Genomic DNA, 17,821 nt, shown 5'->3' with positions numbered 1-17,821 from the left:
TTTGGCCAAAGGCTTCTGTGGCAAAGAAAACACACACGGATTCACACAATCAAACACACCTCGTGCACACAACTGCTACCATTGGCAGATCCTACCAGAATGTGTCTGTCATGTGAATAGCAATATGGAATGGAATGGGGAAAGGGGTCGAAGCAGCAGGGTATGGGTGGGGGGAAAGAAGAGCGCTGTCTGCATTAGGTGTGCAGGGACTCGATGGCGGCCCGATGAGACTACCATCAGGGCGTATACGACCCGGGACAACCGGGAAATCCGGGAAAAACCCGGGAATTTTTTCATCCGGGAGAAAACCGGGAAAAACCCGGGAATTTTTCGGAATTCCGGGAATTTTTCATTGTTTTACCTTTCAGTTAATTTTTTGCAATTTTGACTGCAGAATAGATTCTCTAGCAAAGAATGTTATTATATCCTGCTACTGGAGAATGATACTGCAGCAATAAAATATAAACGAGAGGGAAAAAAATAAAACTTTAGTGGCAAAGGAAATGAGCAATTTACAACAAAACACCGTGCACGCACAAGCGTCTGCAAATAGCAAAAATATTTCAACGGCCGTAGGGCGCAGACTAATTCTTCGTAACAATAAACTGCTTGCTATGAGCATGACGTCACAACTGTTCACGTTAGGTTCGTTTGACCAATTGCCAGCGGTCTGTTACGCAAGCGCATTTGACTCGCGTATAAGCAGTACCTTCTCCCGCTACTTGAAGTTTGGCTGTTAGCTGTATCGGTAAGCAGCTAGATGCAAAAGAGAGAAATTTTTCTCCCGCGCCCTAGCTGCCAGATTCACGCTTGCACAGAGTTGTCTGGGTTGTAGTGGGGAGGGGGTTTATCCCCACGTGACCCGTGTTTACGTTAAGTGATTTCGCTGCTTCTCTTCGTGTACAGTTCCCAAGTCATATGAAAACAAACGGATTTCTGTGGCCGGGAGCTATCAAATGAATTAAAATACATTCACATAATTACGGAGGGCAAAGATATATTATTAATTTGTTTTCTGATTTTATTTTATTTCCAAGTTAGTAGCAGTCAAGCATTAATCGCCTTGCAGAACAGTGAAGTCATTTTTGCCAGTTTGCCAAAGAAATTTGGCTTTATTAATCTTTCCGCTGAGGCAATCATTTTATTTGAAACGAAGTGTTTCATTCTACAGTATTGCCTAGTTCCAACTGTTCGCTGAATTTCAAGTGCACGTTATCATCTTCTGCCATATATGGCATTATGCCATAATAAAGAACCTAAAATGAGATCACAGAGTACTGGTACTCCAAGAAAATTTACATCCCAAAAACCACACTGAAAAGCTTAATATCAGATGGGACCTACTTCATTGTGAACTGGAAAAAGCCAATTTGCACTTCAAGCCGAATTATGCATTTTAGTGTGGTTTACGAAATTCCGATGCTCTTTGGAGTATCCTCTGATGCTCTGTTTCTTTTATGGTGTAATGTAAGCTCTGTTAGTGCTTTATACACACGAACATGCTGGCTTCCCACACCACTACAGTTGCACACGCACAATAATGCCTGTTTCCTGGCGTTCTCTGGCAACTGGTAAATAGAATCTATTTCTAACAGTCTCTGGATAGTATTGCGAACGGTGGCTAGAAAAGTGTTACTTTCAAAGAAAATTTCTTTTTACGCAACATGAATTTTGTTACGTGTGAGAAAGTGGGATGGATATCTAAATCACAGAGCGTTCGAAACTGAACAGTTTGAGGACCAGCCACTTACAAGAATTTCGAGCCGAGACATTTACGTCAGAATTTTAAATTTACTGGCACATTTGTGTGATGCATCTTAAAGTATAACACGCGCAAAAAAAAATCAATATTACATGTGAAACCTTAGCTTCTGTTGTGGCGTGTTAATCTTAGAGACCAAAATTATATGTGAAAGCTTAGCTTTTCTTGCAGATATACGGTACTGTGTACATTAATGTAAACCGTTAACTTTTCCTCTTGCGTGTTCGCGCTATGTAAGCAGTGATCTTGCTATTGGCTGACTATAACACGTGTCCTATGCTCTGAATAGCTGCTGTCATCGGCTGGCGAGATCTCGTGGCTTGAGATATGACTCGCTTACAAAAGGACGTCGCAACCTCGGTTTCCACGCTCCGCAAACTAACGCGCTGTGTTTGGTACAATTCGAATTTATACTTTCGTAATACGAAAATATGCAGGGTATATGTTGCTGCAAATCAAAGGTCTTTCCAAAACTTGCCTCCTTTTTTTAATCAAAAGTCTCTCCAAAACTTCTCTGCCCCGTCTTTTTTTTCCGGGAAGTTCTACGTGATTGTATAAAACGTTAACCATTCAAAGGATTGATAAGTTTTACAGTTCCGAGGGAAAATCTACGGAAAATCTACTGTCACTTAGCACAGAAAAAGTGTCTTTTCGCCCGGGAAAACGCATATTTTTTAAACGGGATATCCGGGAGAAATCCGGGAATAATCCGGGAATTTTTTTTCCTTGTCCCCGTATACACCCTGACCATGTGCAGTGTCAGGAGGGGGGGCGGGGAGAGGAAAAAAAGTGGGAGTAGAAACGGAGAGGATCAGGAAAGGGGAAAGGACTGGAGGGTAAATTGGCAGAGGGTGAGAGATAAGACTAGGGAGGAGAAGATAGGGCAGAGGGGGTGGATATTTTGTGTGGTGGGTCTGGGGGCAGTAGGTTGCCGTAGGTTGAGGTCGGGATAATTTTGGGAGCAGTGGATGTGTTACAAGGATAACGCCCATCTGCACAATTCAGAAAAGTTGGTTGTGGAGGGGAGGAATCAGATGGCTCGGGTATTGAAGCAGCGATTGAAATCAAGCATGTTATGTTCAGCAGCTTGTTGTGCCAGTGTGGTCTGGTCTGCTCTTGGTCGCAGTTTGCCAGTGACAGTTCATCCTGATGCACAGCTGGTTGTTAGTCATAGCAATGTAAAGAAGCTGTGTAATTGCTGCAGCAGAGCTGGTATCCAACGTTCCTGCTTTCACAGGTTGCCTGGCCTTTGATGCTGTGACAGGACTGGAATAGGCGGGGTGAGTGGGTTGGGCAGGTCTTGCACATGGGCCTTCCACAGGGATATGATCATTGTGGCAAGGGGATGGGATTGTGAATGGTGTAGGGATGGACTATGATGATGTGAAGGTTGGGTCAGCAATAAAACATCACTTTAAGATGGGTGGGAAGGATCTTGGGTAGGAGTCCTTCCTTTCACTACATGATGATAGATAATCAAAGCTGTGATGAATAATGTAGTTCAGTTTTTCCAGTCCAGGTTGGTATCAGGTGATGAAGGGGGCATTCTTGTAGCTGGCCTTTGGGGGTGCTCCCTTCTCACCCTGCCCCCTACACCCCACCTACTGACACAGTGTGACTGGCAGTCTGGTCAGGCCGCCAACTAGTCCCTGCACACCCTGCCAAACAGTGCCCTTCTCTCCCACCACCCGTACCCTGCTATCCCTGCTGCTGCCCTGCCCCACTCCAGAGTGGTGTTCATTTGACAGTTGCTCTCTGATCAGAGGTGCCGGTGGTAGTGGTCTTGTGTGCATGAGGTCGCTTTTGTAAATGTTTCATTTGTTGAAGAAAGCTTTGGCCGAAAGCTATATTGTGTAACAGTCTTTTCGTTGAGCCTGTCTGCAACTCAATAGACCATCTTTATGGTGAGTAGCAATCTGTCATTTGCCAAATATTGTCAATGTTCCAACCTGGAGATCCCATCGTTTAATATTCACAGTTCATGAGAAGCAAGATTGTGATTGTAATTTTAATGATTAAAACAATAATTTGACTCAACTGTGTAGGCATGAGCAAAATTATTTTATTGAATTATTAAATAGTTACTGTCTTTGATCCCATGTAGTCACAAGGAAGTTGCTGTTTGGTTTGGTGGGTGAGTGCAGTAGTAGGACCTCGTGTATCTATGAAATGTGCATAAATGTTGGGACTTCAAACCCATTCTCATTGCTGTTCAGATTTGCCATCACTTGAGTATGGTGTGTAACTTGATCATATAACTATTTTCAGAAATTTCTTCTTTGGAAAAATTAAAAGCAGATGATCACACTTAAGTGGGGAATAACTTGTCTTCCATTGGACACGTGGCAACATAAATCTCACAGAGGGGGTATTATTAGCATTACACTGCAGAGTTAAGAAATTTTATCTGGGACCTGCTTAAAATTTATCCCTGGTATTTCACTGAACTCCTACAGAGTATTGATTATGCTGTATAACGTGTCAGCTTCTTCAAATAAGTAGCTGCATTTTTCTGTGGTAGTGTATTCAGCTGGAACAAAAAAGTACTATACCAGTTCGCCATCACCCAAATCTGTTAACAGCGAGTGGAACATTTGGTAGATTGTTTTGGATGTAAAAATACACCATGTGATCAAAAGTATCCGGACACCCCCAAAAACATACATTTTTCATATTAGGTGCATTGTGCTGCCGCATACTGTTAGGTACTCCATACCGGCGACCTCAGTAGTCATTAGACATTGTGAGAGAGCAGAATGGATGGTTCCGCGGAACTCGTGACTTCGAACGTGGTCAGGTGATTGGGTGTCACTTGTGCCATACATATGTATGCGAGATTTCCACGCTCTTAAACATCTGTAGGTCCACTGTTTCCAGTGTGATAGAGAAGTGGAAATGTGAAGGAACATTTACCACATACAGGCCGACCTTGTCTGCTGACAGACCGCCAACAGTTGAAGAGGCTCGTAATGTGTAATGAGCAGACATCTATCCAGACCATCACACAGAAATTCCAAACTGCATCAAGATCCACTGCAAGTACTATGACAGTTCAAAGAGAGGTGAGAAAACTTGGATTTCATGTTCGAGCGGCTGCTCATAAGACACAGATCACACTGGTAATTGCCAAACAATGCCTTGCTTGGTGTAAGGATCTTAAGAGTTGGACGATTGAAAAGTGGAAAAACGTTGTGTGGAGTGACAAGTCACAGTATACAATGTGGCAATCCGATGGCAGGGTGTGGGTATGGTGAATGTCCGGTGAACATCATCTGCCAGCGTGTGTAGTACCAACAGTAAAATTCGGAGGTGGTGGCGTTATGGTGTTGTCATGTCTTTCATGGAGGGGGCTTGCACCCACTGTTGTTTTGCTTGGTACTATCACAGCACAGGCCTACATTGATGTTTTAAGTACCTTCTTGCTTCCCACTGTTTAAGAGCAATTCAGGGATGGCGATTGTATCTTTCAACACAATCGAGCACCTGTTCATAATGCCTGTGGCGGAGTGGTTGCACGACAATAACAACCCTGTAATGGACTAGGCTGCACAGAGTCCCCATCTGAATCCTAGAGAAACACCTTTGAGATGTTTTGGAATGCAGACTTCGTGCCAGGCCTCACCGACAGACATCGATACCTCTCCTCAGTGCAGCACTCTGTGAAGAATGGGCTGCCATACCCCTAGAAACCTTTCAGCACCTGATTGAATGTATGCCTGCAAGGTTGGAAGCTGTCATCAAGGCTCAGGGTGGGCCAACGCCATATTGAATTCCAGTATTACCGATGCAAGGCGCCACTAACTTGTATGTCATTTTCAGTCAGGTGTCCGGATACTTTGGATCACATAATGTACATGCATTCTTTTAATTTTTGTAGTGCGTATGTAAAATATCCCCACTGCATGGCTGTCATCAGATAATCTTATAATGCTCATTTCATATTTTAGAATTGCTACTACATAACCCTGCAAGATAAACAGTTCCATGCCTGAGAGGAAATGGGTCATAAGTCCAATTTTTGCAGTTTGGACTTGTTACCATACTTGTAATATGCACACAGTATCCAATTTAGGACATGTTAAAAGGGTGCATGTCCATTTAAGTCTGTCTGAATTGGCCATGGGGTGGGACCGGACTACTACCCTTCTTCTCCACATGAAGCAGTGTGTGGGTATTACATCAGAACTGCAGAAATTGGACTTGTGTGTCTTTACAGCTCGGTCGCAGAGTTTCTGAACAAAGTGTCTTGCACACAGTAGCCAGGTGCCACAATGTGTTATTACGACAGTATGGTCTCAGCTGTTGTCAGTCCTGGCACACATTGTGAATGTGCAATTCAGCTTTATATAAAATGTGTTTTGTATGCATTTTTCTAACTGTACGCTGGTGGTGTATTTTACCATTCTGTTACAGGCACAAGTATTCTCCAGCATGAGTGCAGAAGTACAGAATGTAAAACTCTCACAACAACCATTTGCACAACCAGCAGCTGTTAGTGAAATTGTTGCTGAGACAAAACGACTTATAAAAGCTAAACTGCCTAATGTCCAGCGCAGCATGCAGCTCTACTTGGCAAACCGGGAGACTGAGTTCATACTTTTCAGGCCAATAAAGGTATGCTGTCACATAACTAACTATTAAAATGATTTTAGAACATATAAGTGACCAACACTGGACATAATAATGTGGTCGTATTTCTGTTTCCAGAGAGAAAAATGTTCCAAAATTATTTAGGTAACTAATAGAGAAGTTGAAGTACTTGCTACTTACTTTTTCCGTATTTTTGTAGCATCTACATTGTGTATTATCTCCCCCAACCATTTGTTGCTTGTGCGTGGCCGAGAAAAACATTTTGTTTCAAAGTATAAATGTGTCTGTTGTTTGCACATAAGTATCATTCCACTCACATTGACAGTTTTTGATCTAGAATATTTATAACTTATTTGTTTCATTTTATTACATTTTGGTCATAAATAATATCATTGTATGAACATAGTTTCTGTCAGCAAACAGGGACCGAATGGAATGGCATTGTGGTCCCGAACTCTATTTGAGGAGAGGGGATTCATACCTCTATCTAACCATTCAAATTTTAGTTTCCCATTGTTTCTCTAGATCGCAACAAACAAATTGAGAGAAATGAATGGGGTGAATAAATGAATTATCTATTGATAAACGTAGCACATAAATAAATATGTCCTTGCCTTGATAGGTCACTGGAATATTTTCCTGTTGATATTGTGTAAAAAATGTCATATGGTTGAGTGAAATAAAGAAAATGTTATACACTTACTTTGAACTTTTGATGTTTCAGATCCAGGTAAAGTAAAATTTTCAAGTCACTGGTGCAACATTGGTGAATGTATTTTACAAATGTGCTTTTGGTGCTGTCTTTCTAATCTTTAAACTTGAATCTCTTCGTCCTTGTTAACTAAAGAATTTGCAACATTAATGACAGGCTCTTGTTCTTTTGATGTTTAACATTTCCCTCATTCATAGGGACCTGAAAAATTCAGATTTTATGGTAAATGTGAATTCTGTCTCAAAATGTGAAAATAGGAAATTACCTAATAGATGCTATTTCATAGTGAATTGTATCCAGATTAACTGTTTTATCAGGGTTAGTTAGAAATAGCTTTAATTTCTGCATATTAATGTCGAAAATGTATTCAGTTTTCAGTTACTGGTATAGCACATCATCTAATGAAGTCCAGTTTGGAAAGATAGTGCTCAATGATTGGGAGGCACATAATTGTGGATGGTTGAATGGTCTGGTCTGTACAAGATACATGCTATGTAATGCAACATAGCATCTTAGACCAAATATATCCATACATTTGTCTGCCAACACAGCAATTTTTGGGTGACAGGTGTTTAGAACTGTGGTTGCACGAAATAGCAGTAGAGGTCAAATCTGAACTATCACATTTACGACATTACCAACCTCAGCAAGCAATTGTGTGGTAGTTGTTGCCGAACGCTTCGTGTTGTTGTTGTTTGTGTGTGTGTGAGTGCGTGTGTGTGTGCGCGTGCGCGTGCGTGCGTTTTCATTTACGCTTTCAGATGACCTACAGTTTATGATGTCTGCAGCCTGCACTATAGCGACCAGAAAACAAAACCTTTCAACATATTTTGACAGCACCGGAATTTTGCCACTAAAGTGTGAATAGAATTAATTTCGACAATGTAGGAGAAGACAGATTGCTACTTACCATGAAGAAGACACATTAAAATGCAGACAATTAAGACACTTACATTGCCACTGCTGCCAACCCATCCACCAGTCTTTCCCCTCTCCTCTCCTTTTGTGCTCCTTTTTTCCCCTCCTCCCTGCCCCACAAGTCCTAACACTGTGCCTGTTGCCATTCTAGTCCCTGCACACTACACCAGACAGCGTTCGTCTCTCCTCCCACCTGTACACTACTATCCCTTCCCCTTCTCGTCCCATCCAGATTGCTGCTTGCATCTCATGTTATAGTTGCATTCTGGCCAGATATGCTGGAGTTGGCGGTCATGTGTGCATGAGATGTGCTTTCTTGTGTGTATGAATGGTGTGTGTTTCTCTTCTGCTGATGAAGGCTGAAGTTGGAAGCTTTATGTAAGTGGCTTTTAATTGTGCCTGTCTGCAACTTAACTTGTCTTCTTTACAGTAAGTAGTAATCTGTCTTTTCCTATATTGTTGATATTCCTACCAGAATTTCCATTGTTGGAATTATTTTCTGTTCTACTTCTGTGCAGAGTTTCATGTCGGTTCTATCTCTAGCATTGTCAAGTACAGTTCGGATGCAAGTGCCCACAAAAGGTTAAAATTAATATGCTGCAGATTTTGTAATTAATGAATTGGGTGAGAAAAGAAAAATGTCAAGTTACACCTGAAATAAAAGGAGCAATCAGTTCACTGGTGAGAAAATGCAGCTGCTTCTCAGCAGAAACAAACATTTATTGAAAACTTAAATAGAGCCTAAAGAAGAAGACAAGCAGAGAATGTCTGGGAAAAAAGTGCTTAATTGCAAAATGGAACATTCCAGTCAAAAAGCTTCTCAATCTCGTCTTTTATTGTTTAACAGTCAGTTTGAAAGCACTAAGGCTTCACCTTCAGTTACATAATATGACAGCCTTTTAAATTTGTACATCTAATAACAAAAAATTCTATATGTGAATTCTGCCAGAAATAGGTGCTACATTTTCAGGTCTCTGTCAGTTTTCCGAGGCCAATTGTATCCAAGTCTACTGCATATCACAATAAGTGCACTGCTAGCTCTATGTGCTGTATTTTTGTGATTAGTGTGATCTTATTGTAAAATAAGTGTTTTATATGGAACTGCAGGCTTTCTCGGCAAATTTTGTTGTTGAAATCTTTTCAGGACATCAGTTTAATTGGGGCATCATCTCATACCAACATTTCAGAGAGTTGCCTATTCAAGTCTTCAGGCAAAATGTTTGATTCCTGAGGCTGAGCTGTCTTGTGTAGCCACTGGACTGCAGACCAGGCAAGTTAGTTGTGACTCCTGAAGGGAGTATCTTAGTCAATGGTGGAGAAGGGGCAGGACTGGGTGTCGAGTCCTTTCATTGCCTGTCCATCTGTCTTCAAAGAGACAGTGGAAATAAGAGTACAAAACATTCTTGTCAACTTGGACAACAGGTTTCAAGTAAGCTCTGAGTGGGATCTGGCGAGAGTGAAAATCCACCAAGAAGCTGCAGTCCTAAAGCAGTGGTGGAAGCGAACAGAATTAGCGAGCGACACCACGCTCGATGCTCATACCCCTGCTGCCATCCCCCACCTCCAGTCAAGTGGTCTCCACCATTAATCATGACTCTCTCCTCCGCAGACACACAATTGACTTGCCTGTTATGCACTCGGCAGGAGAGTCTGGAGTTGAGCGGCTATAAAAGATCAGACGCCACAGGACCCTGAACTTTGCAAGTAGGAAACTGGTTGAAGGATTTTGACAAGAAGATGCTGTCATTCGGCTGATATCCTGAGACTATTTAATCAAGATGTTTGTAAAAATCATGAAAGACCGAAAGGACTAACATCTACTTGCCTTCACGAGCCACAACTTGCAGTACTACTGACAGGAACACTTGAAATAAAAACATTATACTTAGCTTTTGAAACAGTAGGTTCCTTCTTCAGGAAAGAAAGAGGAATTTGTTGGGGTGGATTGAAAAGGGGGACTGACAGGTCTCTCTGATCCTAATTGTGGTGTTTGTTTACTTTTATTAGGATCTGCTCTACATACAGATCCATCTTATAGTACATTTCTAGTAATCTTATAATTACAACTACTTAATTTTAGTATATACAAAGTACATAGTAGCTGGTAATTACATCTTCCCAAAAGAGAAAGATTAATTTGTAAGTTTCTGCATCTTATGACATGAAGACATTAATAGGAAGTTTGTTTGTTTGTAGTATCTTGCACGAAGGCACTAACCGAATGCCAAACCACACACACAAAGAATACATTCATTTTGATGCTGAGGCGCACAAACATGTTGGCGAGTGGCCAACACCAATCCTGTGTAGGTGATCGGCAAAGCTTCTGTGACAGAAAGGCATCTTTATCGTGTGCTAAAGGTATCGCCTGCTGCACGTTCAGTTCATAAAACATGATCTTCTGGGGTATCACATTAAGGTACTGACACCCTCTGCCTCCATATACTTTCCAAGTCTTCTTTTTGTGCATCATATATCCTCACTTCATGTCCAGAGATGTAGTTGAATGTGCTGAAATCGGGGATAAGTAAGTGCTCATTGTGGGCACAATGACCTTTGCGAAGAGGTCCACATATTCATTTTGTTGGAGGCTTTCAGGGTGTGACTGAAACAGAGAAAGTGTGCTGAAGTTCCATAATGCTGCAGGTCAACAACTGTTTGCATTATGTTCTTGTGATGATCGCTGTGTTCCTCTGTATTGCTGGGCTGTTAGAATTGATGAGCCTTTTATGATACAGATCTAGTTCAGTCCAAAGTAGCTTTACAAACTGGAGAGTTTGCACAATTGTCACTGCCTGTGTCTGTCATAAACACTGATATATTATGAGAGGAAGAGGAGGAGTCTGTTCCACTTTGAAATCAGAACAAAAGAAGTAGATAGGTATTGAATGGAGTAGCTGAAAGTAAGTGCAGATTTTTCCAGTGAACTTGACAGTAAGGAAGCAGTTACTATTGAGCAGTGTACTTTTAGTATTTTTAGTTTGAAGAGGCAAATAATAAGTCCAGTGGAGCTCACATAGCTCAGTTAATTTCTGAGAAATTGGGGGAGGAGGTGGTAGCAGGCAGTGTTTGCATTCTCTGCAACTTTCAGTCCACCAGAAACATGCAGCAAATATCAAGAATCATCCCACTGCTTCCAAGAGTAGACTATAGGCTGTTCTGAATGCATTGATCCAGTACTGATCATAATGCAGCAGTTCTGTTTCTAGTCCAATGTGGCATGCACCAGTGATCATCAAAGGCTGAATTTTGTGGCAGTTACTCTCCACTAAGTAAAGGCACCTTCTGTCTGACCCGTGACTGTATCTCGTATGTTGTGAGGGTATTTTGTGTTTATATGCCTCTTGACTATCTTCTCTCAGCCTAAGTTTGAAAGAGGCCCTTAGAGAGGATGAGATTTAAAGGTACTGCAGTAGCAAGCACTGTGATTTCTGCACTTGAAAATGGTAGAAGGACCATTGAGAAGATGAGAGAATTATAAAAATTAATTAAAAGGGGAAGAAAGATACAAGGTAGGATGAAAAATTCAAAAATTAAAGAGAGAAAAAGGGGGGGGGGGGTTCAGAAAAATCATAATGATAAAGTAATAAAAAAAACATGAATTCCCTGTGAACACAATGTAAGTAGATTTGGCAACGCCAACATTGAAAATGGAGATTCGCAAGTGCCACCCAGTTCGATTGTCTTAATCATAAATATTGCTGTAGAAGTGTTACCATATTTGTCTTTGCAGTAATCTCAAAGACGATTTTATAAAGAACAGTTACAAATTGTTTATTCAGTTCAGATGATAAAATAATATCTCATTGCATTACTGTATTTTACTTCGAAGTTACTTCACTCGATACCTGTGTAGTCAACACAGCGTCTGCTGTAGTGCAGACATGTACTCGTACAAGCATTAATCATCATAATACATCCAAAAATACTGCCCATTCTGCCTCGTACTGATATCTTCTGAGACACATTAGTTGAATACTTTACTACACGGCTCTGAAAAGCGTGTTCGTTGGTCAAGTACCCTTTAATACAAAAATTTGTATTCCTTCAATCCATCTGCAACAAAATCTTATCTTCAGATTTTTGCCACATTTTCGAGCATTCCACCCACTGTGGGCTGAAGTAAGTCGTAACAAAGGGATGCACGGGGCAGCTTTTATTGTGGAAAAGCTTGCAGGATTAGCAAATTTGTTATAGAGAGGGTAGTGGTCTGGGAGTGACATACAATTTGACAAAAAAGGTAAGAGGGCAGTGAATTGTGACTGGAGGATATTAGGATGAGATGATCTCAGTTCATGCGTCGACGAAGCACCAATTAAAATTGGTTTGTGGCTGACATATGGCGGTAGTATGGAGCAGAGTTGCTGGCTCATACACAAGCAGCCAGGTGCTCATGGGATCAAAAGTTGCACGGCTCCAAAAAAGAAACACCATGTGTTTTGGTTGGGAAGAGAAGTTAAGCTGTTGCAGGAAGTGGATTAGTTCATCACCACACGTCCAGACCACAAAAATTTCCACTAATCTGTATTGTGTAAAGGATGAGCCAGACAGTAGGGGATTTTACTTTATTATATGAGCTTTCAAACGGTAACTTCATTTTTCCATTATGGCCAAGCCACAGCTGGCAGTGTTAGCTGCCTGTAAATTCTTTCATCCCACAGTCCAGCAACAGGAAGTCAGCACCGTGGAAGGACACCTTGGCCACACGCCTCCCGCACGTGCTGATGAGGTAACGCCACCCCCATGGGTTTCTTGGTTCCGACCAATCAAGGCGGAGGAAGTTGCATGGTTTGTCGAATATACGTGGCCGCCGTCACCGGGCCCACTCTCTTGTACTCTTGTGTTCTCACTATCTTGGGCGCGTGCCCTGTAGCAGTGAACATCCTCTGCTTCTCCCGGTGCTGCGGCACTGGGGACTTAGTTTTCGCAGCCAGCATGCCTGCCGCTCGGACTGGTCCAATTAGCAGACACCAACTTTTGTTAGCTTCGCAAACTATGTTTCGTCAAACTCTATGCTCTGGCTCACCGTCGCCTCCCTAGGCCTGGGTATGTGACTCATTTTTAACAAGCTTTCGCCAATAAATGGCCTTTGTGTAAATATTATCCTGTTCATTCCATAACGCCCACTGCCTGCCCATAGGCCCATCCTGTACAATTGAGTGAGGGGCTTTTAGGAGTTAAGGACTTCCAAGTGACTTGTGAAAAGATAGGAAGAGGTTGGGGATGTACTTCTTGTTCCCATGGCTGTTTTCCTGATTTGTCTGTAGGACTGGACCCCAAAGATGAAGCAGACAGATGTGTCACATTGCTGTCCTGAGATTTGTTGTCATTTTTTGTGTTACTCCCTAAATGGGTTAAACCATTGGAATTTCTGTACAAGGTACCGTTTACACTAATGGTGGAATAATATGCACTTTTTTATTATTTCAGAACAATGTGTTAGCATTACTGGCGCGCTTGGAGCAGATTCTTGCAAATGGCGGATACTCGGCTGAAGACCTCTTAGTAATTGCTTGTCCTACACCAGAACAGGCAGCTGTCCTCCTTTCATCAGCATCATTGATGCCTGGAGATTCAGTTCGTGAGGAGCAGCTTGACGCAACAACTTAGTGGTGATAGCTGCTTTCATTTACTCTTATATAAGCCAAATTTATCTTTTTTGCTAGTGAATGTTGGTGATCTCAAAAGTTATATCTGATGAGAATTAATACACATGAAACTAAAGATCCAACATTCTTCCTGGCTGTGCTTTTATTACCTAAGATATAGTATCACCTGTTTGTATTTAAAATTTAAGTTGACATGTAATTAGTATTCTGAGCATATTATCAGTATTGACTAAAAGTAAATGGCGTAAGAATTTTGAAAGTAAATTAAACTATAATTATTTCATACCAGTTGATAAATTCTTATGCATGCAGTCTTGCCAGTTCTGAAAACAGCAGTTTAGTCTGGACTCTTGTGTCACGTACAAGAAAAGGTGATGTAAAAGGAATTATATAACACTTGGCAGCTTTTGTATCACATAAACAAAACATGAATAGAATCCATCACCATCAATAGATTATGCTGGATGGAACAAATGCCGTGTTTGAATTCTATAATTCCTTGTCAGAAGATCAGAAATGAGATACGGCTACTTTCATTTACTGATCTCACACCACAATAAAAATGGATTTACTCGGGGCAAAAATTGCTACTTGTGACTTACTCGTTCAAGACAGTACTGATTCCGTGCTTGTAAACAACATAAGAGGCAGTTTATATTATGTCTTTACTCATAGATTTGGTTTTCCACTATGTAAAACAAGTGTCAACACAATTAAATGGAAATAATAACTAGTCAATACATATTGTAAGAGCATTAACGTAATAAAAGCAACTGTTTCACGGTGTAACAAGAAATTGAAATTTTAATATGTAAGGGAGAGGGATGAATGTACACATTCGCATATGAAAACAATATTTGATGAAATCTTTCAAACTAAAGGAAACATACAACAGTTATATGTTCAATAAACATAATGAGATTTCTGACACGGGGATGTCTGTAATCTCTCAATTATGTAAAACCACAGAGTTGTCTGTATTAGGTTTTACAAAAATATATTTTTTTCCCCTATGGTTAATGTAGCTCTTGCAAACTTACAAATCATGTACACTTATATGAAAAGTTGGCACTTGTAATACACAAGTTTTTGCTGCTATGTCACTGCCAGCTGCTCTTCAGTATCTTAGCAAGAATATGTTTGTATGTTTGCCTTAAAATTTTTTGACCAGGATGCTCTGTGTAAAGTTGCCTTATATGTAAGTTATTGTACTTTAAATACTGTGGTGCTGTGTGAATGGAAAAAATAGTTAATTTGTACAGTGATAATAAAAAAAGAAATGATTTTCAGAAATAAAGTTACTGTCCTTGTAGAGCATTTCGCGTAGGCTGATACTGTGTGCCAGACTAGGACTTAAAATGCAGATACCTGCCTATTGGGGAGAGTTCTGAGCTCATCTCAGCAATGAGTGAAAGCCCCAACTTGTAACTGCATCTTTCCATTGCACTGTAACTAGCCAGTGGCTTTTCCAAATCACAGAGAGTGGATGTTGCGAAGAGTTTGGATTTTCCACAGGATTAAGGCCGTTACTTTTACTTTGTATTGAGTATATTGTGTGATCTGAACAAAAATTTCTGTTTGGTTAAGAAGGTAACTTTCCTAACTCACATAACTTAAAAGGTAAATACCCCTCCTCAAAAAGCTAAAACTGAATAAACAATATTTTAAAATATCGTGTTACATTGCATTACATTAAATGATCTTTGTTCTATCACCCATCAAGGTCATTGTGTAGAACACTACCTCACTCATAAACAAGATATTATTTTGCAAAATAAGCAAAATCATTTGCTTGAAACAATAGTGAGTTAGTTAGTTAGTATGCAGTACTTAGTTCTATTTCCCAAGATAGACAATGCTATGTCAACATTCATTCTTCCCTTAATCATCATCAAAGAGTAAAAGTGAAATTGTGACAAAGCCGTTAAAACCAGCAGATAGAAGGGGCCAACCTGTAGATACACTAATTTATTTTTGGTGTGCCTGTGTTGCAGTAGTCCAGAGCTAAAACTCCATAGTGATCAAATGATGCACTACAGTGCTGAAAGTGGGTGGCATGTAAGAGCAAAGGCAGGTTATGAAATATTGGTCATTCCTGCTGTTTATCAGTAAGTGTGAAAAATCAGATATTTGAGCTGCGTAAAAAAAGAAAAAGTTATACATCAAATTTGGTAGTACATGAAATGCTGAGTCACAGATAGGCACAACAAAAAGACTGTTCCACATAAAGCTTTCAGCTCATAAGGCCTTCATCAAAAATAGACAACAAACACACACTTGTATGCAAACGCAACTCTCACACACATGACTGCAGTCTAAGGCAACTGTAGCCATACTGCAAGCAGCGGCGCCAGTGCATGATGAGAGTTGCGACTGGGTGGGGGTGAGGAGGAGGCTGGGGTGGGGAGGGGGAGGGGGAGGGATAGTAGGGCAGTGGTGGCGGATAGTTTAGTGCTGCTAGGGAGCGCACTGGGACAAGGTGGAGAGGGTAGGACAACTATGTGCAGTCGAGAGGTTAGGTGGACGGCAAGGGAGAGGTCGGGAGAGGGGGTAGCAGAAAAGGAGAGAAGTAAAGACTGGGTGCGATGATGCCTCCCTGTTCCCACTCCAGCGCTACACAGCCCTCATTCCATCATTGCACCCAGTCCTTTTGCTTCTCTTGTTTTCCACTACCCCCTCTCCCCAACTCTCCCTTGCTGTCTGTCTAACCTCCCTACTGCACATAGCTGCTCTACCCTCTCCACCTTGTCCTCGTGCAGTCCCTAGCAGCACTGAACTATCCGCCACCCCTGCCGTACTCTCTCTCTCTCTCTCTCCCTCCCTGCCCCAGCCTCCTCCTCACTCCCACCCAGTCGTCAGTCCCATCATGCATTGGTGCTGCTGCTCACAGTGTGGCTACAGTTGCCTTAGACAGCAGTAATTTGTGTGCGAGTTCCATTTGCGCGAGTGTCTAGTGTGTGTGTGTGTGTGTGTCTGTCTGACTATTTCTTACGGGCCAAAAGCTTTATTTGGAACATTCTTTTTGTTGTGCCTATCTGCATCTCTGTGCTGTATGGTGAGTAGCAACTTTCCTTTTCATAATATTGTTACATTCCATCCTGGATTTCCCATTGTTTGAAATTTGGCACTATCTTTAACATGTCAACTGCGGTGTGGCCTCAAAGACCATCTGTTTGGTCTGGTTGTGAAACAGTTGCTGTGTGTGTGTGTGTGTGTGTGTGTGTGTGTGTGTGTGTGTGTGTGTGTGTGTGTGTGTGTTGGATAGATATTTGAACAGTTGTTGTGCACAAAGGCAGAGATTTACAGGTAAGTGACATTGATAGTGTGCAGAGCAGACACCTCTCCATACATTTGGTTTCAAGTGTTTGATGTGTTGGCCTCTATTGTTAGTTTCCAGCGGCAACTTCAAAGATTTTGTTAGTGCAGATAGTGTTTAGTATCCAAAAGTGATTCAGATTCCCCACTCACCCTTCTTGTCGATCAGGAAGAAAGGTCAGAGATACTCAAGCTTTGTACCATGGCTGCAACTTACTCCTGTGGATGGCAACACTTCTGCCATAGGCATATCATGTGGGCCCATTCACTGATGTGAAAGTCCATAAATTCTGTAGTCCCTATAAAATCCCCTCCTCACATATTATTGGTGTGTGTATGCCCCTGGACAACTGGGAATTTTTTCATTCTCAAAAAAACTCAGAAACTTTTTAGACTTCCATACATTTTTCCTTGTTTAATTTTCAGGTTAAATTTTTGTAATTTTGGCTACTAAGAACCTATTAACAAAGAATTTTACTTCAGCCCGCTACTGCAGCAGGAAGACAAACTAGAAAATAACACCAAAATAAAACTTCAGTAGCATTTACATCAATAAAACACAATGCGCACACACAAGCGTCTGCCAACAGCAAAATGTGTCAAAAGCTTTAGGATGAAGACTGTGCAGTACTGTGTAACAATAAACTGTGTTAGATGAGCATGATGTCACAACTGTTTACTTTTCTAAAGGGCCCCACACACGAGTGATAAATCGTAGTGATCCGTCACATGGGTAGCCGATTGCTTTGTAGATCGCAGTTAATCTGGTGGATTGAATGCAATCCAACCGAAGGCTTCGTCGACTCTGTGACGGTCATGGGTGCGGAAGGAGACTTTCCTTCTCATCCCATATGGTAAGTCTCCCCTGACCCCCAGTTCTGGGTGACTTTCCCAAAATTTACCCCTTTTTGTAGA

At 41.3% G+C, this 17,821-nt stretch overlaps 1 protein-coding gene across 1 annotated transcript in view; it reads left to right on the top strand.

The window, feature by feature from the left end:
* Positions 1-15,243, top strand: part of LOC126092893 (conserved oligomeric Golgi complex subunit 3) — a 142,773-nt gene extending 127,530 nt beyond the window's left edge. The window contains exons 14-15 of the mRNA XM_049908626.1: positions 6,176-6,376; positions 13,413-15,243. Coding sequence (XP_049764583.1) covers positions 6,176-6,376; positions 13,413-13,592 — 381 coding nt within the window. The 3' untranslated portion in view covers positions 13,593-15,243. The remainder of the gene's footprint in view (positions 1-6,175; positions 6,377-13,412) is intronic.
* Positions 15,244-17,821: the final 2,578 nt, after the last annotated feature.

Source organism: Schistocerca cancellata, chromosome 1, assembly GCF_023864275.1.
Source record: "Schistocerca cancellata isolate TAMUIC-IGC-003103 chromosome 1, iqSchCanc2.1, whole genome shotgun sequence".
NCBI classification, from domain to species: domain Eukaryota; kingdom Metazoa; phylum Arthropoda; class Insecta; order Orthoptera; family Acrididae; genus Schistocerca; species Schistocerca cancellata.
This window is presented reverse-complemented; position numbering and strand designations above follow the sequence as displayed.